At 50.1% G+C, this 27,602-nt stretch overlaps 1 protein-coding gene across 1 annotated transcript in view; it reads left to right on the top strand.

The window, feature by feature from the left end:
• The window catches only part of EML1 (EMAP like 1), a 116,872-nt gene extending 97,758 nt beyond the window's left edge, over positions 1–19,114 (top strand). The window contains 11 exon segments of the mRNA XM_074365046.1: positions 93–192; positions 1,244–1,398; positions 3,105–3,230; positions 3,505–3,636; positions 6,173–6,240; positions 8,496–8,584; positions 13,915–14,012; positions 14,123–14,210; positions 15,550–15,645; positions 16,841–16,971; positions 17,528–19,114. Coding sequence (XP_074221147.1) covers positions 93–192; positions 1,244–1,398; positions 3,105–3,230; positions 3,505–3,636; positions 6,173–6,240; positions 8,496–8,584; positions 13,915–14,012; positions 14,123–14,210; positions 15,550–15,645; positions 16,841–16,971; positions 17,528–17,653 — 1,209 coding nt within the window. The 3' untranslated portion in view covers positions 17,654–19,114.
• Positions 19,115–27,602: the final 8,488 nt, after the last annotated feature.

Genomic DNA, 27,602 nt, shown 5'->3' with positions numbered 1-27,602 from the left:
CCTGGATGTTAAACACATTTAATCAAGACATCCTTTTATTTGTATTAATAATATATATAACATTTGTATATTCTTATTTAAACATTCTGCAGAAGCAAGAAAAGCCAAAGTTTGTCCTCTGTGTGACCTTTTCTGAAAATGGTGACACCATCACTGGAGATTCAGGTGGCAACATCCTCGTATGGGGAAAAGGTAACAAGTGATTGCTCCCAAAAAAGACATTTTTGGTGATGTTGTAAGTAAGAAGCCAAATGTGGCTTCCGTAAGGACTGTCTGTTAATGTTATTTTCAGGCTCACTACTTTAGATTCCAGGTTACATGGGTACATACATGCATGTGTGCGTGTGTGACTTGGGACAAGAGGAAAACAAGACTAGTTGGCTGTTGATGTCTGTCACTCTAAAAGGCATTTTAAGCCCAAGACATTATAAAGGAATGAATAGTTTTGTTAGGAGAAATGATAACAGCCTGTAATGATGAAGTCGTCAGTGACGTTTAGTTAGCTCTGGAGTATTTCACTTTTCTGGTTCACGTAGCGCTTAGCAGACGAGACTGATTTCTGACTGTATTAATGGCAGCCTGCTGGACACTGCGTAAGATGAGGCAGGTCCGAATCCCCCGCTGTCAGTGGGCAGACGGTGTGGTAAGGAGGACTCGTGACTCAGAGACATGCATTCCATCAAGTTCAGTGAGCATTTATGAGTGCTAACCACGAGCCAGGAAAAAAGGGGAAATGCACCGTCCCTGTCCTCAAGGATCTTGAGGTTGGGTGGGGGTGAAGGCGGAAACAGACCCGTCAGTGTAACTTCAGACTAACACGGCGACCTCTGCAGTATCCCTACTGCTGCGGGTGCCTCGTGCTCTGAGCATCCTTTCATGTCACCCTTACAACAATCCAGTGGGATGAACAGGAGCCCTGTAATGCAGAGGGGGAAACTGACACAGAGCAGTTAAGTCACTTGTCCAGAGACACACAGCTCACGAGGATATCAGCTCGAGGTGCCCGTTCTCAGCTGCAGGTGGTACACTGTGCTTTGTGTGAGCATGTTTTCCTTAACTCTAAAGGAATCCAGTCCATGCTTGTCTGGTGCTCTGGGAACTTCTAGGAATTGGATCCTTTCTAGATTCACACTACAGTGATATTCTAACTGACAGTATCACATCTTAAAACAAAAGTGACATGAGGTGGCCAGAGGTGAGCCTTTTGCTGATGTCCTAAGCATGGTTTTCTTGGTGTGTTTAGGTACGAATCGAATAAGCTATGCAGTTCAAGGGGCCCACGAGGGTGGTATTTTTGCACTTTGTATGTTAAGGGACGGCACGCTGGTGTCGGGAGGAGGGAAGGACCGAAAGCTCATTTCTTGGAACGGAAACTATCAGAAACTCCATAAAACTGAGGTAAGACAGCAGGTCGTGCTGTTGGCATGCGTTTTGAGACTTAACCTGTTAAGCTGACCAGTTTCCTTGTGAGTTTGAAGTCTTTAGCTTACAGTTTTGAAAATTGTTTAGATAAAATTTTACTAAGTGGGGTCATATTTTATTAAAATCGTGGGGGCGGTTTAAGTATGACCACTAAAATGGAATTCGGTTTATAAAATGTGACACTGCAACATTGCCATCTGGAGTATCTTTATCATAGAACCAGTCTCACTTTTCCAAGGGAATGTTATCCACATTTTGATTAATCCTTAAAATATTTTTTCTCTTTTCACTTAAATTTACAGCATGTTACTTTGGAGACATTATCACTTTGAACTAGTATTTATTGAGTGTCTACTTTGTACATGGCGACACCTTCCCTAGAGCTCTGGCTCCTTTTGGTGTATCTTTCGCCTCCTTAGTACCTGGTTAGCAGCCCTGGACTCCAGTGGGAGCCAGAGACAAGAAATTCAGTGTTCCTTCTACACACGCACTGAGTTTTCTCCCCCAGGCTCCAGGAAATTGTGAGCAGACAGATCTCTAGGTCGGCATCAATGAAGGTTGAGGGTCTTCATCTCTAGGGTAGGATGGACACCTTCTAGGACTTTTCCAGCTTCTTAGTCAGAAGCACACAACACAGTTACATCAGAGAGTGGCTTGGCCCAGTGTTTTGGCAGAATGAGAATCTGGTTATGTCTGTCACTGCTCTTAATAAACGAAGGCCTTCATCAGAGCTTTGGAAATGGCTTTCCTTTCATGGAAATGTTAATTGGGGTTGCATTTTTTATAACAAGATTTGACCAGCATTTGACTGAACATGTACCCGTATGGAATTATAACTGCAACAAATGCTCTGAAGCCTCATCTAGTTTTATAGAAGATACTCACCGTTGCTAAGTATGTATATAGTTCCTCTTCATTAGCATCGTTTGTCATCAGCTTTTCTCAAATCTGTGCTAAGAAACCACACTGGAGGTGGCGCGTTTATATGAGAACAGGATGCTCCTTACCGTCCAGCAGCCGCAGGGCCTGCAGGCAACCCCAGGGTCTCGCTGCAGTTTTTGTCCTTTTTATAATGTGCAAGGACCTCTGTTTATTTTGTCACAGCTAACTGTTCTCGGCTGGTGTATTTTGAAATTATTTTTATGAACACTTAGATAATTCCATATATTTACCAACATACGCAATGGATTTCAAAACTGAATAGAATAAGGTCGCCAAAGAATTTATCTTTTTAAGTTACAGTAAATTTTAAGAAACTCTTATTACAGCATGGTACATGTTCTTTCCAAATTTTACCTGCTTCTGCTGTCAGAAATCAAAACAAGTAAAGAATAAACTACCAAGCAGTATTTCTTATTTTCTTATTTTGTCTTAAAAAATGCTTTCTTCTTTGTTTTTTTTTTTTTTTTTTGACAGCCTTACTCTGGCTGATTCTTGTAAGTGTGACTACGATGGGAGCAATCATTGTGATATCTAAACAAGCATTTGAATAATGGAGCTAATAAATTAATGACGTTTTATTTTACTGGGGGGAGTGATTGGGTTTTTATTTATTTATCTCAATGGAGGAGCTGGGAATTGAACCTGGGACCTCGTGCTTGCCAAGCACACACTCTACCACTGAGCTATCCCCTCCCTCTTCCCAAGCTGATGACATTTTAAATATTTTCTTCTCAATGCAGATTCCAGAACAGTTTGGTCCCATACGGACTGTGGCCGAGGGCAAAGGCGATGTGATCTTGATAGGCACCACCAGAAACTTTGTTCTGCAGGGCACACTGTCAGGGGACTTCACCCCCATCACTCAGGTGCGTGCCCGCTCAGCCCGCCCACCAAGCACTTTAATTTCGTGGGGCGTTAGAATACAATAAAGCGTTACAGAGAGCGGACCCTTCCTGTGTCATAGACTCTTAACCTTCCTGTGCTTCAGAGTCTAAGTTGGTACCACAAGTGAAGTTGGGGAGGAAGGGGGTGGACGCGGGCAGTTACAGAGTGTGCAGGAAGCCCGGGTTCTGGTCCTGCAGGGCTCCCGAGCACCTCCTGCAGTATTTCAGAGCTCCCGTTTGTCTGGCTTCTTTGTAGGGGCACACGGACGAGCTCTGGGGACTGGCCATCCATGCCTCAAAACCTCAGTTCCTGACCTGCGGGCATGACAGGCATGCCACCCTCTGGGACGCTGTTGGTCACCGGCCCGTCTGGGACAAAATAATAGAGGTAGACGTCACGTTATATTCCCTCTTTCTATAAAAATTCATCTGGAACACATTGATTTATTTTTTTTGCATGAGGTTGATAGTGATATAAAATTGTCCCAAAGCAAACGTCACTTAATTTATCTCCTTCGAATTGCATCACTTTAAACATTGCCTTGAGTGGTCTCATCCGTGTAATTCTAAAGTTTGCTATTGTGTTTTAAGTTAGTCTTTCGGGGCTGGTTGCTGGGTTTCCTGAGTGCGGTCTCTTCACTGGCTTAAAGCCTGGTTGTGAGCCTGCATCCTCTTCATAGGGTACATTTGGAGTGAGAATTTACAAGCTATTCTAAAGCATACCACAATTTACCTTTGTAATTTGAGTTTGATGGTAAAGGTGAAGTTTAAAGTCAGCATCTCACTCAGTGACCTTTGCAAAAGTAACTCAGTTTGTACATCAAGTGCTGAAATACCCTTTCCCTACATACCGTGCAGCAGTGCCTTTACTGAGCGTTGTTTGCATTCCGGGCACTATGCACATATTATCCTCAATCCCTGCAGCAGCCCCCCAGGTCGAAGGTTTTTACCCTGCTTCTATTAGTTAGGGCACTGAAGCTCAGAGACGTCAAATAGTTCACCAAGGTCACTGAGTCCGTGATGGAGCAAGTGTTTACACCCAGCTCAGTCTGACTCCCAAAGCCAGGGTCTTCCGTGCATCACCCAGGGTCTTTGGTAGTGAGTCCAAAGCACATCCCATGTTGTGTTGCCTGCACCCTTACTGATATGTACAGTCCTGGGCCGAGGGTAGCCCCTCCGCAGACCCCACACGTACTCCTTTCAGCCCCCGGAGAGCTGCCAGCATTTCCCGATGTGCTGGGTCCATGTTTCAGTCCTCCTGCCCTTCGCTTTTGGAGAAGGTGTGCAAGAGACTGGAGCTGGCCGGCCACTGGTGGAGCTGGGCGCTAAGATGACAGGGCCTGGGGATGACACCGCCGCCCGAGGAAAGATTGCAAGTGGCCCAAGGTGGCAGGGCAGGGCTGTGGGAAGTGATGTCCTACATTGCACCTGTCCCCTGGCTGGGGCTCAGAGGGACAGATGGGGTGGGGAACACGTGAGGGGTTGGCACAGAGCTGACCCAGGAGGGCAGCCTTCCCTGCTGCCTCGGTCCACACAGCAGCCCAGCCGAAGGCAAAGCCAGTTACTCCGTAACCAGACCGTTAACCCACTCAGCCCAACACAAGGGCAGGGGCACCAAAGCAGACACCAAAAGGATCTGCAGTGAAGTCCTGGCTCCTTTACCCACTGGCCACGTGACTGGACAGAAGCACTTACCCTCCTCATACCTCAGTATCTTCATCTCAGAAATGTTACGAGCCTCGGATGAATTGCACAGTAAAGCTTCAAGTGCACGTGATTTCTCTCTGTGCATCGGTGGCGGCCCTGCACTTAATTACAGATCCCACTTTGGAAAAGCGTGGCAGTGATGTAACCAGCGCCTGAGAAGGCTTTCCCTCCCATCTCTTCCTTTGTCAGCTCACCCAGTGGTATCTCAGTGCCCCCTCCTGTTTCCGTTCCCAATGCTGCTGTTTTCTTGGTCTTCCTGTGATGAATCTTCTCACTCAGTTCATCCTAAGCCCCCTACCAGGTGATCTTCTATCTAAAACACAGACAGTCATGTCACCCTTCTTAGTGCAAGGAAGAAGTCAGTGTCACCGTGTTTCTTGTAGTGATCACAATCCCGGACTTGGCGACGCAGTGCCCTTTCCTAGCACCATCCCCAGTTCCCCACGCCGCACGTTCCGCCTTGTAAACCCACGGACTCCACCTGCCATTCCTCAAATAGGCCCCAGACTGCATTTACCTCTGTGATCGAACCATTGTCCCCTTAACACCTGATCCCCCAAAATACTGGTGCGTCCACTTCCACCTTCACCGCTGGTGATTCTCCCTGCATCAGGAGGCCCGAGTCACAGGCTCCCAGCACCCGCCTCCCCACCCGACTGCACCTAACCCTCCCTCTCCGGCTTGTTTTACCTCCTTCCATCAGTCGTGTCCATCTTGTATCAGAGTTAGTAGCGAGCACGTCCATCCCAAACGTGGAACGTGCCTTACGCATCCCGAGATCCGCCTGGGGCTGTCGTGGTGTCTTGCACCCAGTGGGGGGCGCTCATCCAGTACCGACCTGATGGAATTGGGTGCGGTGGTTGTACTTCCAGACAGACGGGGCACAAGCTCGCCTTTCGGAATGGGGGTCCACCAGCGGGGCTCCCAAGGCTTGGAGGAAGAGCGTGTCTTTGTTGACCTGTCCTCTAATTCATCTGATTACAGTGGCTGTGGAAGGACATAAGGCAGGAAGAGATAAATTATAAAAGGATAACAGTTTAGCATTATTGAGGCATGACCTTCATCGAAGTAGGAAAACACTTTCATCTCTGGAGAGAAGAGAGGGTTTTTTTTAATGGGGCCACGTGGTCCTGCGGGACTAGGGCTGTGCTTGTGTGTGTTGTGTGCGGCAGCGCTGTGTCTGGCCATCAATTTACACTTCCTTTACAATGTTTTAGGATCCAGCTCAGTCTTCTGGTTTTCATCCTTCAGGGTCTGTGGTTGCAGTTGGAACACTGACTGGGAGGTAAGTGCCCACCAGCCTGGCTTGTGCTCGCTCAGGCCGTGGGAAAGAGGCTGGTTGTCCGTGTTTCCCCCGCGACATGCCCAGCGTCGCTCTCGGCTGCACCTGTCAGCTTCTAATGACTTAGCAAGAAGGAAGCCAAAACTCGAAAGTAAACCCTGAGGCTGGGGTCCTTCCTTCCCATTGTGGACCTCGGGGAAAGCCGAGGGAAGCTGTGGCCCCCTCTCCCACCAGAGGCCCCCACACACACACACACGTTTGCCTGCGATTTCAGGGGATTGTGGGCCCCCCACCCCCAGGAGGCTGCAGAGGGGCCTCTGCTTTGGGGTCGGGTGAGAAAGCGTTTCAAAGCACTAAAGCTTTTAAAGTGCTTTTTCTTGCCACCCTTCCAAAATTTTAGAAACTGCCCTGATTCTGAGCCTCCTAGTGGACTCAGCCAGTACTTACATGCCAAGCGCCCCCAATTTGCCGGGTTTGAATCACAGCTTCACCACTGAGCCATAGTGCGTCTTTGAGCCAGTTCTGTGACCTCTCTGGGTTTGTTTCTCCCTCTGTAAATGGTGGCAGTGTGTCTGCCTTGAAGCCCCGTTGCCCTGATGACTGAAGGAGCCAGGATAGGAAGCACCTGCCGGGCTTGCCTGGCAGGCGATTTCCGTGGTTGTCATTATCATCCTTTTACAAGTTTCAGTTGTACTTTTATGTCGTTTGTCATAGTCTATACACTTCTTATAGCTTAATTCATATACTCTTGGTGACTTCCTCCTCTAAAAAGCTTGCCACTTATGGAGAGGCCAGGGAGGAGGGACAATACAGGGGTAGGGGTAAGAGGGACTGACCATTAGGTATAAAGTAAGGTACAAGGATGTATTGTACCACACGGGGAACACAGCCAGTACTTTATAATAACTATAAATGGAGCATAACCTTAAAAAGTGCGGATCACTACATTGTAAACCTGTAACTTATATAATATTGCACAGCAATTAAACTATACTGCGGCTTTAAAAAAGCCGACCACTTAGATCGTGGTGTTCGGAGTGCAGAGTACTTATAAAGGAAGAGTAACCATGTGTAAGTCACAGGTGGCAACGTCTGAAGAGTTGGGGACCTTGTATCCAGCAGAATTCTTCATGAAAATGTTTGCGTGCACGCACGCACGCGCACACACACACACACACACACACTCCTTTTACCTCTCCTAGAGACAGCTGAAGCTTCCAACTCAGCAGGCTCTGATGAACGGCTGACAGCCAGCAAGTGCCATCAGCTACAGGCTGGGCAGGATGGGCTGTGGGGCGACGCCAGGTGCTCAGAGTCACAGATAGTGTCCTGTGGGGGGAAGAGAGACCGCATGTAACCTAATCCCGCCTCTCCGTCGGCACCCGCCCCCATCTCTGGTCCCGGTGCCTTGACGGAGCAGTTTAATATGACATTTCAAAGGCAGAGCCCAGTCCGCCCAGTTTCTCTGCTGCTTATATTCTGACCTCTGTTGGGGTTAAACAGCACATTAAAGGTGAATGGTTGCTGAAGATGCAGGAAAGTAAAGATGGAAGCCGAACCCAGATTTCAAGGTCAGCCAGCCCACTGAGTGGTGATGACTAGGGCCCCAAGTAGAAGCTGAGAACACAGGGGTGCTGTCTCAGCGGACGTGCCTGGGGATGTGTTTCATCAAGGTTTGAAACGGCAGCAGCAGGGAGCCCACGTTGCTTTTCATCCCTGAAAACACCAGTGTTCCACTAGCTGTCACCCCTTGAGAACACACGGGCAGGAGAGTACAGCCTTTCCATCAGTAAACGGACACTGACTGAGCACATGTCCTTGTTCGAGGACGCAGAGCACTTCTGTGTCTGTTATAATTTGACCGATTCGTCGCTGGGCCTGCAAAGTCAGTCTGGTCCTTTATCCCCATTTTACAGATGAGGAAGCTGAGCCTAAAGAGGTTAAATTCCAAGACCAGTCCCCTGCTCACCCTCCTGCCGTTCTCCAGCATTCACGGCAGGTCGGACGCTGGCCCAGCGCTGCTTAGCTGAAGCGTCGGTAACTGAATCGTTTCCCATGGTCGCCAGATGCTGCTCCTTTCTTTAGGAAATGCTCATATGTAGGAAATTTTCTTTAAATAAAAGATGGGAGCAAGCATTCTTGTTAAGCAAATGCAGACTTTTCATTAAGCTCTTCGAGTAACAGTTTCTGTAGCCTTGCCGTGATCACAGTAGTCTTACTCCCTTTCCTCACTGGACTTTTCCCCTTGTTTACAACAGGTGGTTTGTGTTTGACACAGAAACAAAAGACTTGGTCACCGTTCACACGGATGGGAACGAACAGCTCTCTGTGATGCGTTACTCGCCAGGTGAGAACACACTCACTGTAAAACTCGGACAGACCGATGAAGTTCTGTGTAGGTATCTTTAAAGAATAACATTCACAAGCCCCCTCAGAGCGAAATTTAAACTATATTTGCACATAATTGTGGCGTTTGAGGGTTCTCAGCCTGCCTCCTTTGGGTCACTATGCCTATGTGTTTTTTTTTAAGTTTTTACGATGGAGGTTTCAAAAATGGACAAAATCAGACTGAACAGCATAATAAACCCGCACGTACCCATCACCCAGCTTCCACAGTTATTGACTCAGCCATTTCATTCATCCAGTGCCCCCCCATGTTGTTTTTTTGGCAGGGAGTGGGGGGTACACCCTCATCTCAACCACCTCTCCGCCAACCATGCTGTTTCTGAAGCACTTCCCAGACATCCTACCCTTTCATCTGTTGGTGTTACTATCTATAGATCTAAAAAAGATGACTCTTTTAACAGCTTTAATAAGGTATAATTGATCTACAATAATTGACCCTTGACGAATGTACAATTCAGTGATTCTGAGTTAATTTGTAGGGTTGTGCAACAGTCATCACAGTCCAGTTTTAGAAAACCGTTCCATCACCCCCAAAATTCCCTCCCTGCCCGTTAGCAATTAATCTCCACTCCCACTTCCAGCCCAAGGCAACCACTGATCTGCTGTTCTGTCTCTATCTGGACATTTGCCTTTTCTGGACATTTCATGTCAATGGAATCATACAAAATGTAGCCTGTTGCATCGAGCTTCTTTTACTTAGAATAATATTTTTGAGTTCATTCATGTTATTGTGTGTATCAATAGTGTATTCTTTTTCATTGCTAGATAGTATTCCATTTTGTGGACATACCACTTTTGGTTTATCCATTTGTCAGATAAGAGACATTTGGATTGTTTCTGTGTTTCGGCTGTTATGAATAATGCTGCTTGGAACATTGATCATTTGTCCATTTTGGACTCACAAGCCTCTTTTAAGCCATAGATCCTCTCTCTCTCTCTCTCTCTCTCCCCCACCCCACCCCACCAGCTTTCAGGTTGTTTATTGAAGAAGCTGGCTCATTTCCCCCAGAGCATTCTCCACACTCTGGATTTTCCTGAGTGCATCTCTGGGGTATCGTCTAGCATGTCTCTCTGTCCCCTGTTTTTTCTGTGAAGTAATTTTTGGATCTAGATTCTATTCAGGCTCCACGTGTGCTGGTCTCTTCTTCCTGCAGGAGACACCCAATGGCTGCTTGTCTCGCTTTCTCTGTCATTAGCAGCTGTTGACGTCCGACAGGTAAATCCATTAGGGGATGCAAATGATTGGCTTTCCCATTTTAGCCTTTCTTCTTCATTTCTTAGATAGATTATCCTAGAAAGAGAAACTTCCCTTCATCTACTTTTCTGTGACCAGAAACTTCCCTTCATCTACTATTTTGTCACGCATCATATGGTAGAGTTCAAACAGGAGAGCCAAGACAAATGCTTGGTTTCGTTCACTTTATTTACCAGTTTCCAAAACAAAGAGCTTGTTCTCTGCTCCCTTTAACGATGATCAGTTGGTGGTAATGGTGGTTTGGGTGCCATTGTAAATTTGAGTATATTTGGTATGTTTCAATCTGTGATGGTTGTAGGAGGTGGAACCATTTACCCATTACTGGCTGCTTCAGGTCAGCTCCTGAGTCCTTTTGGCAACACCTGTGCCCCAAACACTCATGGCTACAGGTCACTGTTTTCTAAGCCTCATCCTCTGGGCTTGTGATGTAGGAAGCACTCTTTCTCTGTGATATCGGGTCATTCAGCTACTTGAACATTCTTAGACATAGCAGTTTTGCTCCTTGGAAATACTTGGCCAAGGCTGAATTGCTACCACTCTGTAGGAATCTTCTATTTTATAAGCCGATGGACAGTCGTCCCTACCGCATGCCGGGCTGTGTTCTTGATCTCTAGAGGTAACCTTACAGAAAGAACACCTCTTTGGGATGCTTGCACCCAAAAGTTTACAACTCTTCACCCTAAACACACAGCTGCACAGCCACCTTGGGAACCTTTTCTCCCTGTTGAGAAGGATCTGACTCCCTTCTTGACATTCTAAGGATTATATTTCATTCTGTTAACCCTGGCCAATATTCTGCATCCTCTTATGTGCGTCTCGGCATTTTCTTAGTTATTCTGACCCTCTGCTACATGCAGGAGGGCCTTGTCTGCATCTGAGGGCTTTTCTAGAAGGCCCTCGGATGTCTGTCAGCTCCTGCTAACATAGCAGGGTCCTTCAGGGAGTCTGTTTCCGTTTCTCATCATTTATACTAATGACCATTCCCTGGAGACCAGGGAGCTCTCTCTACCAGTAACTCTGCCTCTCAGGTTCCAGAGTCATTACCTGGAGGCTGTGTGGGGCAAGGGTGATGACCCGGAGCCAAGTCAGGGCAACCTGCATGTAGATCCAGCGCCCTGTCTTCAGGAGCGGGTGTCCCTTGTCAGACCAGACAGCAAGTTATGTGGAGCTCAGCTGAAGGAGGAGCTGTGAACGTGCTCTTTGGCGAGCAGAGCATTATGCAGGTGTCATGGGCAAAGTGATGCTGCCAGCAGATGCTATGGGTGACATGATGTCATCGGTAATGTGATGTCATTGCAGATGTTGCAGGTGCTATGATTTCATCAGCAGCAGTGGCAGTGGTGACCCCAGATCCTTAGGCTGGGGCTCCAAGTCCCACAGAATGATAGGGACCATGTTTTGTTCAGCCCGGTATGCCCAGCACCTAGCTGGGAGCAGATGCAATAGAGTAATAGGCAATACAGAGTAAATGCTCGGTAAGTATTAGTTGATGCATGAATGTGCACAGGCGAACCACAGTGCAGCTGACCAGCTACAAAGCAGAGTGTGGTCAGCACTGTGAGTTTCCAGGATGCACACAAGATGTTTCAGGCACACGCGCTGGACCACTGTGGGTTACTGGCTCCTTTGTGGATTCAGGTATTTACAGATTTTACGGGGCAGGAGGGTGTAGCTCAGTGGTAGAGCACAGTGCTTAGCATGCACAAGGTGCTGGGTTCAATCCCCAGTACCTCCATTAAATAAATAAATAAATAAACCTAATTACTTCCCCCTCCAAAAAAAAAAGTATTTACAGATTTTAGACACACACACACACACACACACACACACACACACACACAAATTAGGTGCCCAAGCACAGGCTACCACTGATGCGGAGCTCTAGGAACCTGCTCCCAATCCCAGCCTGGATTTGCCGCCATCTCCCAGTAGCTCCATCAGCTGTGGTGTGCTCAGAGGAGAAGACATCACACCACGAGGGCTTTTTTCTCATTGCCTCAACTCATGCAAGTTCTAGATGTCTTGTTAGCTGCCAGAGGAAAAGCAAATGGTTCCTGAGTTGACGGGTGGAGCCAGCGCCCCAGGATACTGGGAAGGGCCGGTGCACTCCCGCTGCCAGGCCAGACTGGGGCCAGTGCTGCCTCTGCACTCAGTGACGTAGGCAGTACCCATGGAAACAGTCAGTAAACCAGCCTCTGATAGGAGTCGAAAAGAGCTTCATTTGAGCCAAAATGAGGACTATAGCCCAGGAGACATTCTCAAAATAACTGTGAGGAACCGACCCCGAGAGGCATGGTTCTCAGCAGTTTAATGTCCTGTCGCAACAAAGAACGTCAAGCAAGCCAGGGGTACATTTCTTCAAGGTTTTTAAAAAAAGAAACATCATAATCGGATCAGCAGGTGCACAGCGAGTCTGTGGCCTTGGCCCCCGGGCAGGGGGTCTGATCATCAAAGGGGGCCCAGCGCTGGGGCCCTAGGGAGGGAGGCGTCTAGTTCTCATTTTTAACATGGCCATTCTTTACTTCTGGTCAATGCATCCTTTTCCGTAACGATTAAAACAGATGTACAATGTATGTTTGATAGGCCACAAACAGGCTGTTTCATTTTAGCATAAAATTTTTGCGTAAAATTCAAGTTGAATTATGTATAAGCCAGAATGACTTCCCCAGACCCCAGCATGTGAACATTTCTTCCGTCAGCAGACACTCACCCACTGCCACAGACGGGTTACACAGAACGAGCTTCACAGCGAAGTGGGGCTGCTTCGTAAATCCTCTTTGAGACTGATGTTAAGTGAGCAGGGGGTGTGAGAGGTGAGCAGTTTCCTCCTCAAGTTAAACTGTGTGGATTGAGAACCAAATCTCTTAGATAATGGCTCAGTTCCGTGGACACTAGTGAGAGGGCCAGGTTTCAGCTGCTAATCTCTATCTGGCGTTTGGTCGAAGTGGGAGGTTCAGAAAGGTAATCCCAGGTACAGGTGCGCACCCGGGGCCAGTGAAACAGAGCCCTGGGCGGGCCTTAGACTCGCCCAGGGTGGGTGGGGGGACGGGTTCTTCGGCATCCTGAGAACCGCAAACCTAGAGCATTTCTATGGACCACCTAATAACCCTTTCAGTCACATTTTATTAAATTTTTTCATTTATGAATTATTGTACATAAGATGGCCATATGCTAATAAGCTGAAGTTATGTGAATTTTTATTGAAACCACACTCAACTCTGTTGGTAGGCTGCCAGCCCCCGTAGGTTTGTTAAACATAGGAATGTCATAGGGGCAGTTCTCACACCTAACACGTGCGCCAGGAATCTTAGCACTTTGTTGCTGGACAGATCTGGAGGCCCAGTTTCCTTCCCCCTATATACTGGACCTCCCCCTTTGGCTTCACACCTGCCGCGGTCACCTGCCAGCTGTACGGGCGGCTCTGCTCGTATGTCACATTGAGCTCCTTCCCTTGTGTTTCTCCTCCTGCACAAGCAGCACAGCCTGATCCCTTAAGCTTTCCTGAGGCCAGAGACCCAGGGGCAGAGATGCTCGCGGATGGCCCATGGGAAGAGCAGCAGGAAGGGCCTTCCAGACCGTGGGGGAGAGTGTGTGCAGAGGTGATGGGGGAGGGCCTTCCAGGCTGGGGGGGACAGTGTGTGCAGAGGTGATGGGGGAGGGCCTTCCAGGCTGGGGTGAGGGGGCAGGAGGAAAAGTGTCAAAGGCCTGAGGGAACCTGGTCTGTTCAGTGAAGAGCGATGTGTGTGCCCCCCAGAGGGCTTTTGGGTCGCACTAAGGACGCCTCCTTGGTGGGGACGGCCAGGGAAGGTTTTTACAAGGAGAGGAAACTAGGCAGATGTGAATTTTCAAAAGATAGCTTTGAAAGTGGTATAGGATTTATTTAAAAGCAAGCTTTTCTCTTTGAAACTCTTCATGGCTATTTTTTCTAAGTCTGTGATGTCAACTAACATTATCCCTTGGAACTGATAAAATGTTTATTCTTAATGACTGAAATGGAATCTCTCATGTTTTCGCAGATGGAAATTTCTTAGCAATAGGCTCCCATGACAACTGTATCTACATTTACGGAGTCAGCGACAATGGGAGGAAGTACACGCGGGTGGGCAAGTGCTCGGTGAGCGTGCCGGTCCCCCCTCCTGGGCTGTGCGCGGTCCTCTGTCACCTCGGGATGGTGCGGGTGGGCATCTGTGAGGGAGTGAAACTCACCCTGCGTTTTCTCTCCAGGGTCATTCCAGCTTCATCACTCACCTGGACTGGTCTGTAAACTCCCAGTTCCTCGTGTCAAACTCCGGAGACTATGAAATCCTGTACTGTAAGTGGCTCCCCAGGAGGGGTCTGGGTGCAGGTCACTTAGAACCTTCACTCTGAGAACAAATGGGGCCTCCTGCAAAAACCCGCTTCCCGCAGGACTCGGGCGCGGGATGGCGTCTCTGGGCCTCACTTCCTCCTCTGTAAAGTAGAGGAGTTGGGCTGGACAACCTCTCAAGGTCTTCCTGGCGCTGAGAGACCTGGGGTTCGGGCTGAATGGGGCCCCAAGGGGGAGGCAGAAGAGAGTGGGGTCAGAGCTGTCCTGGCGAGAGAGACCCTTGTGACGGCATTGCCCCAGCAGGCAGAGACCATGAAGCGGACAGCAGCCCCCTAGGGCCCCTCCTCCACTTCCCCCAGCCCCTCCCGGCCAGGTCTTGCCCAGGCTGGGTGGGGAAATAGGGGACAGCTGGCACTTGCTACCTGCCACCAGGTGCTGGGTCCTCTGACATTTTTAAGCACCTGCCGCGTGCAGGGCACAGGAGTCACAGGCAGAGGAGGGCCTTGTCTCCGCCCTACCAGAAGGTCCTAGAAGGTACCGTGTGCCTTGCCACATGCTCTCAGGTGATCCAAAGCACTTCTGGCTTGTCCCATTTTCCAGACATGGAAATCTCGACTCAGGGCCCAGGCCACGGGCATCCAGAGCCAGTGGGTGGGGAGGCGGCCCCGACCTGTAGAGCTGTGCCGGGCAGGGCTGCTGGCAGTGGAGGAGGGGGAAGATCAGCTCCCTCTGGTGGGGCAGGTGGCACAGGGTCCCCCTCACCGCCCTCTCCAAGGCCCTGCCTGACATGGCGCAGAGGCAGGGGCGTGGTTTCCAGGGACAGGCCGTGCGTCTAGAATGCTCTCAGACATGGTCTCATACTCCATTAGTGAGAGCCCAGTTGGGGAACAAACGAACCATCTGGGAGGCCACCGGTACTTGGCGTGACTGGTTTCCATAAGCTTCCATTCCTAACCCGGAGCTGAAGGCATTGCATGTGTGTGTGTGCGCGTGTGTCCGTCTGTCTGTCTGTCTGTCTGTGCCCCAGCATGTGTTGGGAGCCTGACAGCAGCAGGCAGGTTGTGTCCGAGGGGACAGTGAGCAGACGGAGGCCTAGGAACCAGAGGTGGTCAAAGAAAAGAAGCCAGACTGGGGGGATCAGACCCAGAGAAGGAGGTGGGAGGAAACGGAAGAGGAGGTGTCCGCACCGAGGCCCCGGGGCTTGGGCTCAGTTCTGGCCATGAACGCGGTCCCCACGGTGTCCCTCTCTGCAGCCTATGAGGCGTGGCCCCAGAGGCCCAGCCTTGCCTGGGGAGGAGGGGGTGCTTTGGCTCTTTGTCACTAGACCTGCGTTTGCCTTTCCCAGGGATTCCCTCTGCTTGTAAGCAAGTCGTAAGTGTGGAAACTACGAGAGATATCGAATGGGCCACGTACACCTGTACTTTGGGATTCCATGTCTTTGGTAAGTTTTCTGAAGCTTTCATTTGGTTCAAACATAAGATGTGTCTACTTTTAGAATGTTTCTCTAATAGTTTTGAAATCTCATGGTCAGCTTCAAACTGCTCGGCCTATGTGACACCCACAGGACAACGAACACTCTGGCTGCAGCCCTGGGGAAGGGCCGTAGCCAGGCAAGAAGAACCAGAGAGATGGGGCTTAATCCTTTTCTCTGGTACCAAATGGGTCCTGAGATAATTCTCCAGAATCCTCTCATAGGAGGTTGTGCCACACTTCCTAGACCAAGGCACCAAATGGCATTCAATCAGTTCATTTTCACTTGTTAGGGTTACTACATCTTTTTGGCCCTTAAACTAAATTTTTCACCTCCTTCAAAGTTTAGATTAGGAATATATTCATAAATGGTCTAAAATAAATTGCCACAATGTAACAGAATAAAAAAGAAAAGGAAGTGTTTATCATCTCTTTACATATGACCGTAAGTCAATAAGTTGGTGAGAATTTCACAAATATCTTTAGAGCTGGCATTTTACCATCTTCTCATATTAAATGCTAGGATGCCCTGGGTTTACTCCAGAATTGCCTGTTGAGAAACTGATGTGCATGCAGCTCTTTCACATCCAAAATTATTGGGACCAAAAGGGTTTCCTGGACCAATGGTGAGGAGACCTCACCCCCAAGACCACACCCCAGGCCCACCCGGGCAGACGCCACACCTGCCCAGCACCACCAGGCAGGCAGCCGCTATGAAGGGCTGACACCAAGCCTGAAAGCCACATGCAGTCCCACAGTTTAAAAAGTCCTTGTGAGAGGCTCTCATATATAAAGAGTTACCCCAAAAAAAGAAAAGTTAGGAGACTGAAGGCTTAGGTCTAGTCAACTTCCCATCAGATGCTTCGGGGATAGAGGAGAGGTATTGTGTTTGGAACCAGGGTTACTGGCCTATTTTCTGCTGTAGCCCAAAAGAGGTACAATCTTGCAGCAAAATGGGCTCCACGTGGAGGGTTTCCCAGAACAGCTTGCAGAGAGATGATCACAGAAACAGGGAGACCAGGAGCTGAGACAACATATTCGTCTGGGCCTTGTTTCTAAAGCCCAGGACATTTTATTTTTGTGAGAGTTCGATGTCCAGTCCCCACGCAGTGTGGCCCTGTTGTGTCCTGGTGTTTCCAGTGCTCTGTCTGTGGTCTTTGATTTAGGAGTGTGGCCAGAAGGCTCGGACGGAACTGACATCAATGCCGCCTGTCGGGCCCACGAGAAAAAACTGCTGTCAACTGGCGACGACTTTGGCAAAGTGCACCTCTTCTCCTACCCTTGCTCCCAGTTCAGGGTAAGGGACCGTCTTCCTCTCTGGTCTTACCCCCATGGGGCGCACTCACCACCTGGCCTGGCTGGTTGGTACTTGAATAGAAAGATGCTGCGAGTGAATGCCACCAGTCATGGATGTGGACGTGACCATCATCTAACTGCTCTGGAGCACTTTGGGGCCCCCAGCTGCCCTCCAGGGAGCACCCAGCCCTTACCTGGTTCTGCCTTGTCTGCCTCTGCACTTGGTGGGACTCACTCCCCTCTCCCCTCTACCACAGCTCCCTGTGCTCCAGCTGCTGAGCTGAGCCCAGGGCAGTGCCTGGAATGCCCCCCTCCTTCTTCCCGGGGACCCTCCCCTCCACCCCGGCATCCAGTCCACCCTCCTCTGGGGTTGAACCTCTCCCTGCCCGCATCCCTCCCCCGACCAGACCAGATGGTCGATATGCAGGGGCTCCGCGTGGTTTGGTCCAGGCAGGAGTGAAAGCAGGAGTGGGGAAGAACGGAGGAGCGGGAGCGTGAGTGTGGATGCCACCTACTTGGCTTTGCATGAAGCTTCCCCCCGCGTCCTTCTTCCCCAGGCTCCCAGCCACGTGTACAGTGGCCACAGCAGTCACGTCACCAATGTCGACTTCCTCTGTGATGACAGCCACCTCATCTCCACCGGCGGCAAAGACACGAGCATCATGCAGTGGCGGGTCATTTAGTCCCGGCGAGAACCAGGGGAGCAGAGCGGCCGGAGCCACAGACTCACGTCACACTCGGTCACCGTGATTTCTGCTTCGTTTGACAAGTTCTCACAAACCTCAGGAAAACCACGCCCTGTACCGGTTACCTTAGCTTAGTGGATCGGTGAGCGTCACAGCAGATCAGCCGTTCAGGTCTCCCCTTTGTTGTTCAATGTATAAAACACACTTAATGTAAGAAAGGATGCCAAGGTTTACATCAGGGTGACATCGAGACGGGGCGGGTGTATCCTTCGTAACTCTTCTATGAACTCTTAAAGAAACAGCCACAGAACGCCTTTGCAAAGATTGTACATGGGCTTTACTAGCTCACCGTCGAGCTTCCTGAGTCAGGTATTTATGATAACGAGGTACTGAATCCTGATCGCTGTTGCTTCATTGGTTTTAAAAGGAGAAATCAGTGGAGAAGAGAATGGATAACTGATCTGCACGACTGAATCAGGAAGTGCAAAGAATATTTGGTTACATGTTCTAAGGTTTCATTCAGTTCTCCCTCTGGGAGGCTGATGAGAAAGGGGTCAGTTTCTCCTCGTGTTAAGCCGATTCTACTCCAGATCAAGTTCACGAGTGCCGCAGGGTATGCGGGCATTTCAGAGCTCCAGCCGGACTGCCCGCCTAACCCAGTGCCGCAGCCACTTAACGCCTACAGGAATCGAGTCCCCTCTGTGCCCCGTTCCCGGGCCCTGATGCGTGGTGGAGACGCTGAGCCACCGTCCTCTGTACATTAATTGGCATGACATGGTATCGTACTTGTATAGGGTTTTAGCAATTCATAATAAGTACGTAAGGCTAGGCTTTACTATTTAGCTTATGGACATTGTATATTTGTATTTTAAGACCAAGTAGACCAAGTCAAAAAGATCTCTCTTAAGTGTACCATCCACCTGCAGCGGGGAGAAGTCCGGAAGGCTCCACCAGGTACTAAGGGTGGCTTCTTTTCCTGTCTTTTGTGCACGGACGGCTTGTTACACTATGAAATAAGATTGCGTTCTGATGAGTAAAACGTAGGTGGCCTGCATTGTCAAGAAGGCCTTACCCATTTCGATTGTGTGACAGATTGAAATTTATTGTTTACATTGGGGAATGTATCTCAGATTTTAAAACAGAAGAGTAATAAACAGGCTTAAAGGCGAATATTAAGATTTTTTTTTACTTGTTCCAGGCAAGTAAATGAATTGAACTGTCTGAACTCTACAGCACTGGTTGTTTAGAGTGGCTAACGAGGCCGAACATTGGGAAGCATTTTTTATTACATCTCCAGCCTGCTGCAGAAGTGCCGGGCACCAGTAAACAACATGTATTAAAGATGATTGTTTGTATGTATCCTTATCAAATATATTCTATAATGAAATAAGATCTGGAAAGTGGATTTCTTATTGACCTATAATCATGAAAGTATATAAATTAAAGTATTTAAAATTAGATCTGATTCACACTATATTGTGTTTCACATACAGATTTTTTTTTCTCACCTGGGTTATTTGCAAATAAAACTATAGCTTGCATATGGTGCGTAAGCCTTCATCAGATTAGGTAACTATAAGAAATTCAGCTTAATTATGATACCCAGTTGTTAGCTGACTTGGTTATGTAAATACCAGCAAAAATAATCCTTTTAAAATTAATAATTGAGGGAATAACCAGACCAGGAAAGGGAAAGGAACCCATTATTGACTTAAAAGTTATAAGGTCTACTTTTATTCTATACACTTCCACTATTTTCCACACTCAATAATGGGAGAAGGGGTATGAATATAAATCCCTGTTGCTGCCTTCACACTTGCCTACATTCTGTATGAAACCCCCAGTATTAGCCTTGCAGGTACTCACCATCCGCTCACTCACTCACACAACAAGCCGTGGCCACGTACCAGCGCTCACCACCTGTGAGGCCCACAGAGCCTGCAACCCCAGGATTCTGCTGGAGCAAGAGACCCCGGGCGCAGGACCAGGCCTGCTCCTCCCGGTGGCCTGTGGCCACATCAGCTCTCAGCCTGGCTGTGGAGAGTGACAGGTGAGGGGCTATTACCCTAATCTCGGTGAAGTGATGGAGGCGTGGACCAAGGTGCAAGTAGTAGATGGGGGAGAGGTGAATGGATTGGCCGAGAAGTTTCTGGGGTGACGTCAGCAGGGCCTGGTGATGGATGGGGTGTGGGTGGTGGGTGAGGCCCTGGTCCCTGGTTGTTCTCTGGGCAAATGTCACTGCCAGCTAAGTTGGGGAGCACTGTACATTTGAAAGAGGATAATAAGTCTGGCCTGGGACAGGTTGGAGTGAGGTGCAGGGACCCTGAGACATCCCAGTGCGTGAAGCAGGTGTTGGGCTAGCAGGTGCAGAACAGAAATCGGGCTGGAGGTGCCACTGAGAGGCTCTCCACAGGAGGCTGACGTCTGAAGCCAGGGTGTGGCTGGCCCAGCCAGGGGCCCCGACCCAGCCAGGGGGACTCGGATGGACTTCAGGGGCAGGTGGAGGACCACAAGCCATCCGCGAGGAAGGGGAAGGGTCAGCAGAGGACTGGGCTGGGGCAGGAGACACCCACACGCGGGCTGTGGAGGCCTTGATGTGCCTGCTGTAGAGCCACTGGGCTCCTCACTTAGCAAACGGCTTTCCAGCACCTGTGTGCAAAGTGATGCTGGGCAGGAGATGGATCAGGGCGTGGTGGGGAGAGTCTCTCGGGATGGAAGAGAGACACAAGGTCAGGGTGAGGGCAGGGAATGGGGCGCTTCCAGGGCCAGCTAGATCTGGGGAAGTTTGGGGGATCCTGGCATCCGTGGATTTTCATCTGTGGTTCCCACTATGTGTGATGTGCCCCGGCAGTGGGGGGTGGGGGGACTGGCCATGGTTCACTGCAAAGCCCACTTGGGCACCTTCCCAAGCCCCCCAGATATTTTAAGTGATTACTTCCCCTGCCCAAAGGTTGATTCATTGTATTCATTACTCTTTTTTTCCTATGATTTGGGAACAGGCTACCACCATTTAATCTTTGAGGCAGAAGAGTGCGTAGACGAAGTAACATTTGAGATCCCCTGACTTCCTCAAAAGGGGTCCGTCTAACACACAACTGGGAAGGCAGCTTTTTGATGAAAACGATAGGCAGGTACTTCGTACAAGGTAGAAACTGATTCCAGGCTACTGTTCCTACTGAGTCTCAATTTTTTTTAATAGAAATTTCAAGCATACACGAAAGTAGAGAGCTCTCCCAGCTTCAAAAATTATCAACATGCTGAAAACCTCACCCCTACTTTGGGGGAGGGGAGTGAGGCTGGAGTACCTTAAAAGTAAGCCCAAGTCCAAGCCACCAAGTCATTTCCCCTAGAAATTCTTCAGTCTGCTGCTCTGATGAGGACACTGTATAACCACCATGACCCCATCACTAACACCCGGGCCATGTGCAAATTTCTCCAGTCATCAAACCAGCCCCATATCTCAGTACATAACATTACTTGGGGGTGCAGTCCAACCATACAAAGCTGCCCCCTCCCCTGAAAGTACAGGTAGGGGGCTCATGCCTGCATGTGCCCTGAGTCCAGGACCCGTCCTGTCCCTGCAGCTCACTGCCCCTTTTCACCCCTGCCCTCTACTCCCTCCACCCCGGGGCAGGATGCTCAGCTGCCCCTCCCCACTCCCAGGAGACCCCTCCTGCGTCAGCAGCCTGGATCCTTCCCACCTTGGCCTGCAGGTGAGACCAGACCCAAGGAGGGCCTGGGAAACCTCCACTCCCTCCTGAAGGAGGAGCCTTGTTAAGGGGTCCTTCCTGTTAGAGGGTCCCAGCTGTGCCCACTTGTCTCCTCCACACTCTCCCACACGTTTCAATACAAAGGGGAGGCACAGAGGCCCACTCCCACCACCCCGGGGCCGGGTTGTAGGAAGGGCGTGGGGGCGGCGTCTGTAGTTCCTACGGCCTCCTGCCCTCGGGAAGCCGAACGGAGGGGTGAGCTTGTAAACACACAAGCTGAGAATGTGGATGCGTTAAGAACAAATTTGGTTATTTCAGCTTAGGACCAAAGTGGGTGCATAGCACCCAAAAGATGAAGAGTGAAAAGGAAGGTAATCATCAAAACTTGGAACAAGGGAAAGGTAAGCCTTCCCTCCCCGAGCCCGCCGGCCTCAGGTGTGCCTCTTGGTGGCAGACAGGTTAGTGCACCTTCTCATCCCCAGCTTGCCAAATCCTTTCTGACCTTCCAACCCCCGGGGTGTGGGAAGGGAGAAAGGAAATTCTTATCAGACTACGATGGTTCCCACTCTGGGCGGGGCAGGTGTTTCAGCCGACCCTTCTCAGGGAGCTCTCAGAGGTTTTGGGGGAGTCCCGACATTACTGATGGTCTCTCACCCTCAGCCCCCTTGACGTAGGGAAAGGCGTTCTGTTAGGCAGCTGCTTTCCCCTGCAGACGCTGAGCACAGGGAAGTCCACCTCCAGTCTTCTCTGTGGAAGTCCCACCACCCCTGCAGGCGGCCCTGTGGACGGAATCCAAGATGACCCCACCCGTGGCTCACATCTGATCCCACCCTAGACACTGACAGATGGGCAGTTACGTCCTCTACCCACAGCCTCCTCAGGTGTCTGCTGAGAGCCACCTTGTCGCCTTTCCATTTTTCAGCCACTAAGGCCACAAATTCCAGGGGACATACGCCAAGCTGTCAAGAGATTGGGGTGAGAAGGAAGCAACCCCACCTCTCTCTTGGGAGAAACAGATTGGAATAAACAGCTCAACTCTCCCCCAAAGACATTCTCCTTACAAATGCTTTTTAAAAACTCAAATTCCTGACCCTTTTATACCCTTAATGTGGAATTGGGAGGCTGAAGGCTGTCCCGGGAAGCTCCTTTGGAAACTCTGCCCGTGGTCCAGCAGCACCTTTGGAACGCCAGGTCTACAGTGTCAGCCCCTCCACCAAGACCTTGCTAGCATGCACACATGCACAGGCACATGCATACACACGTGTGGACACACATGCACACACACATGCACGCGTGTGCTCAGCCTCACTGGATCGCACCCGGCCTTCCTCCTTGGCCGCAGTCCCAGCAGTGCAGCCCAGGTCGCATCGTCCCACTTCCTCTCTGCATGACGGGCCTGAGGGGTAGGATTGCTCACCCGTCTCCTAAGATGAAAAGACTGAGGGTCAGAAAGATAAAAGTGCTTGCCCAAGCCGCTCAGTGAGCTGGCGGCAGAGCTAAGGGCTGGAACTGCTAGTTCTCCCGAGCTTTGTGCCACCCCACCGTTCTCAGACCTGTGCTCTGCAGGGCGCCATTCAAGGAGCAGCCAGAGAGGGTTTCCAAATAACATGAGAAAGCACCCCACGCAGTATGCGGTGCACAGGGACTCGAGGGCAGGCCGCCTGTTACAGGCGTGGGAAGCTCTGTCATAAAGAAACCTATTCGCGCCAGCATTTCCCAGATGTGAGCAGTGGGGCCTTTTACTCTCGCGACGCAGATTATTGGCCATGAACGTTCCATCTTGGGAAACGCTGTGGGAGAAGGTTAATCATCCAGGAGCTTAATATAACAAAGAAGCAAAAGGCAGCTCAGGCCAAATGAGTCTCCATTCCCTCCGACACCCCAGTTTCTGCTAAGAGGGGCTTCAAGGCCATATTCTGAATGGGGGAAAGGGGGGACAAGGCACACGAGGGCTTTTCAGCTCTTCCTGTGTTACCAGCCAACTTCTTAAGACCATGTCCCACTTTCCTAGAGGGAAACCAGCATCAGTGATGCACAGAATTCGTAACTGGAGACCCTAGGGTGCAACGGAGCAAGCCCCTATACAAGGGAGGGCCCCGACCCTCACCTCTCTTGCCCCTTTGATTAGGCAAGTTGCTATGGTGATGGGAGGGGCAGAATGGCGGACACTGGGAAGGAATTTGCTTAGGGCATTTCAGCTTATAACATTCAGGGGCAGTTTCTCCCTCCTTCCCAGGCCTGAACTAGGCAATCGCCTGACTCCCTGCCATGTGACACAGTCTGTGGCATTTCTGAGATTCCCTTGGCCGAATGGGCTTCCCCAGCCTTTGGGTTACTGACCCCGGGATCCTCAGAGCCATGACTACCAAAAAGGAGAGTGGGCTGTGGTTGTCACAACCCAGCACAGTGCCCACCCCACACACACGCCGGTGGCACTGCAGTGTCCTGTCTTCACATGAGTTATTCGGGTTGATTTCACTCTGATCCACACACAAGCGGCAGGTGGCAGAAGTGGCAGGTTTGGAAACCACAGCATCAGTTCATCATCTGGATTTGAAACTCACCGGGGGCGAAGCCAGACAGCATCCCTGTGTGCCCCACCTCAGCGGCGCCTGCGGCTGCCCATCCTCACCCTCCGTCGTCGAGGGCCCAGGGCACTGGGCTGGTGTGAAAGCACTTTGAGAAACTCAGACGCTGCAGGAAAGGCTTTTCCCTTGTTCTGGAATGTTCACTTCTGTGAGCCTCCCTCCCAGGCTGAGGCCACTCTGGGATTCAGACATGAGCCAGGAGCAGAGCAGGGAGAGGATCTAGCAGGCTCAGGACAGCCACACGGGGAGACCGGAGTCCAGGGGGGCGGCACAGCCACCGCAGTCCTACCTCCCCCGAGGTACTCTGGCCAGCCCCCACAGCAGGGGTATTTATTTGAGCACCTTGTAGAATGGTGGGGGTGTGGGGGAACCGGGGGGTCATCTTGGGGAAGTGTTTCCCTAAGTTTGTTCCATGGAACATTGATTCAGCGGGGTATAATAGACCCTGAGTCTGGGAGTCAGTGAGTTAAACAGGTTTGAGAAGGCTTTTAGGGTGGTTTGTCTCAGAGTTTTAATACATTGATGTGCACTGTCCAGAGGGGCTGCTGTGTCCATCTTTCCATCTCTCCATCCTTCCCTCCCTCCCTCCATCCATCCAATAACTACCATTCCGTCTCTGAGCCAGGCACCATCCTAGGACCAAGGATACCACAGTTCCTGCTCTCATGAAGCCAGACAGCTGGTGACAGGCAGGGAGGGGTCAGCAGTGACGAAGACTACCTAAGCCTGGGCACTAAGGAAGGTGGCCCTTGAGCAGAGTGGAGTGGCAGAGTGAGGGCCCAAGACTTGAGGCCATCTAGGGGAGGCCTCCCCAGGGCTGTATGACCACACATGCAGCCTTTCCTTCCTGGGCCGTGTCCATAAGGCAGAGTCTCGGGAGCATATGGTGGAGAGGTGAGGGGGGCACTGTTTTGTTCAGCCTTGTCTTTCTATAGATGTAGAAACCAGAGCCCCTGGAGAACAGGGATTTGCCCAAGGTCACAGTGACCTTGGCAGGGACAACCCCCCAGCCACCTTCGTTTGTTGCTTTTCATAAAATAAAGCTTACTGTACTTTTTAATGATAAAACTAACACATACTCAGGATAGCAAATTCAGAAGGAAGCCCTGCCACCTCCCTACCGCCCAGAAATAGCACTGTTGTTTCTTGGTGCAGTTCCTCCCTGTATCTTTTCCCTAGGAGTATATTTTTGGATGTATTTCTGTAGTTAACATATTGCATATACAACGCTTTCTATTGCTTTTTCCGTGTGACTTTATAAGCATTTTCCCATCAGTTTAACTTTATTATAAATAACTCCTAACAGGCTGTTGTGATTAATATCATCACTCCTTGTCCAGTCCTCTCACATAAATGATGACAGTGATGATGTGGGAAGAAAAAATAACAAAGCGCACACTCACAGAGGGCACTTGTACACAGGGTGGTCTCTGAAGGCTCCTTCCAGCAACATGTCAAACAGGCTCACATCTGTCCCATTAGAAAGAAAACCTCCTTGGTCTGCTCCTTGACTCTCAAAGCCCCGCCCTCCTCTCTTCCTGCCCCACCCCTCCCTGGGCTGTCTCCTCCACTCCTGGGGTCTCAGTCACCTTTCCAGCCCCAGTAAGGCCCAAATCAGTATCTCCGACTCACCTTCCTCAGCCCCGCACCTGTACGTCCATCTGCTTGCCCACTGGTGCCTCGATTTCATGTCCCAAATCAAATTCATCCACTTCTCTCCCCAGACCCTGTACTCCGCCCTCCAGCTGCCCATGCCAGCAGTGGGCACCCCTCCCCACTTCTGTTTCTGACTCAACTGCCCGCATCAGTAAGCTGCCAATAATAGTAGCAACCCCGACAGCACCGCTACAGAGCACTCAGCCCTGCCTCCCATGCGGCGGCTCCTTCAGTACTCCCACCACCCTAGGAGGTGGCTTCTTTTTGTGATGATCCTCCTTTTACAACGAGGAAACTAAAACTCAGAGAGGTTAGTGCACTTTCTGGGGCTGCACAGCGAATAAGTTGGGATTTGAGCCCATGTAGTCAGGTTTCAGAGTTCATACTCAACCACTGCGCTGTTCTGCATCTCCAGGACTCAAGGAGCTGTCGCCTGTGTTCACATCGGCTCGGCCTCTACCCTGGCCGGCTACCGCGGCTGGCCTTGCTCCAGGTGGCAGTTAGAGCGAGCTCTCTGAATACCTCACTCTCTTGCTTAAAACCCTCTAGTGGCTATTGGGAAAAGCTCCTTCACACTGTGCAAAGGGGGCTCCTGGTTCCTCTCCAAACCATCCCTCCCTGCTTCTACTCTCTGTCCCCAAACTATAGCACACTCCTTGTAGCTGCCCAGTTTTTACCAGTATTTATACATGCCCTCTGCCCCAGCATCCTCCCATTTTTTTCCCCGGCAATCACCATAATTTTCATAACTCAGCTAAAAAAGCCACTTCCTCCGGGAAGCCTTCCCTGAATGCCTAGTCTGATTTCTGGTCCCTCTCATGCATCCTTGCTCCATTGTACTTCCCTTATCACATTGAATGGTAAGCATGGATTTACTTGGTTTACTTGCCTGTAGCCCTTCTGTCCATAAGCTTCCTGAGACACAAACAGTCTGCATCTTGTTCATTCTTCTTTCTCCAGCTCTTAGCACAGCGCCTGCTAAGGACAGTGTATCAGTGTTAGGTGGGTACAGGAATGAACAGCGCTGGGGGCGAGAGGAGCATTTGTACTTATATCCAAATCCTAAACCTTTGCTCTTAACCCTGAGTATCTTTTCCTGCTGCCAGTGTTTTACTATTGCAGACCACACTGCCGAGAACAGTGTTGTCACCAGAGCGTTTTAGTTAGATTTACTTCAAAGCAAACGCCTAGCAGTAGAAATACTGAATTAGAGCGCAAGGACATCTTCATGTCCCCCGATACATTTTGCAAAAATGAATTCCAAAATTATGGTAACAATCTGGGAGGCTTTTTCTTTTTCAGCAAATGAATCCTCTTTCCTTTTCTAAGTGTCTTCCTGGCGGAAGCCGCACGGATCTATTTTTACCTAAAGGCTGTGAAGCTCGTCATTCTCGGAGCAGAAAGTCAGGCGCGTGTGGGGATGGAGACCGCGTACCCGCCTCACCCGCCCTTCAGCCCCTGCCTGCTAGCCTAGTTCCAGGTCATCTGGGGAAAAGCCAATTTAAATTATGTTCCAAATTAAGCAGCGGTTTTGTTAAAGAAGGAAAACACATGCACACATTCATCTCCATCTGGGGACTTAGAAACATCTTTAAAATTCTAGGAGACAAAGCAAAAGCAACGAACTTCAGCAGGTGAATGCTATGAAAAGATCAGAGCTGAAAAGCACATTGTGGGGTGGGGGATCATCTGACGTCCAACGTTTGTTTTAGCAACAGCTTTCTGCAGATAAAAATCTTGGAGGAAAATCCACTCTGCGATACTGTGGTGAACACAGCCACTCTGGCTGAACAGTCAGGGGGCGGATCGGGTGGAGAAACGCTCTCATTTCATGTTCATTCCCCCTCCCGCGCACCCCACACCCCTAATCATCCCACCCCACCTCCCCACCCCCACCCCTACCCCCCTCAGCCACCTCCACGTGGGGCTCCAAAGTCTACCATCCAGACTCCAACTCTGGAGGAAACCCAGCAGGCCCAGCAAGGCCACACA

The sequence above is a fragment of the Camelus bactrianus genome, chromosome 6, assembly GCF_048773025.1.
Source record: "Camelus bactrianus isolate YW-2024 breed Bactrian camel chromosome 6, ASM4877302v1, whole genome shotgun sequence".
In the NCBI taxonomy this organism is placed as follows: domain Eukaryota; kingdom Metazoa; phylum Chordata; class Mammalia; order Artiodactyla; family Camelidae; genus Camelus; species Camelus bactrianus.
This window is presented reverse-complemented; position numbering and strand designations above follow the sequence as displayed.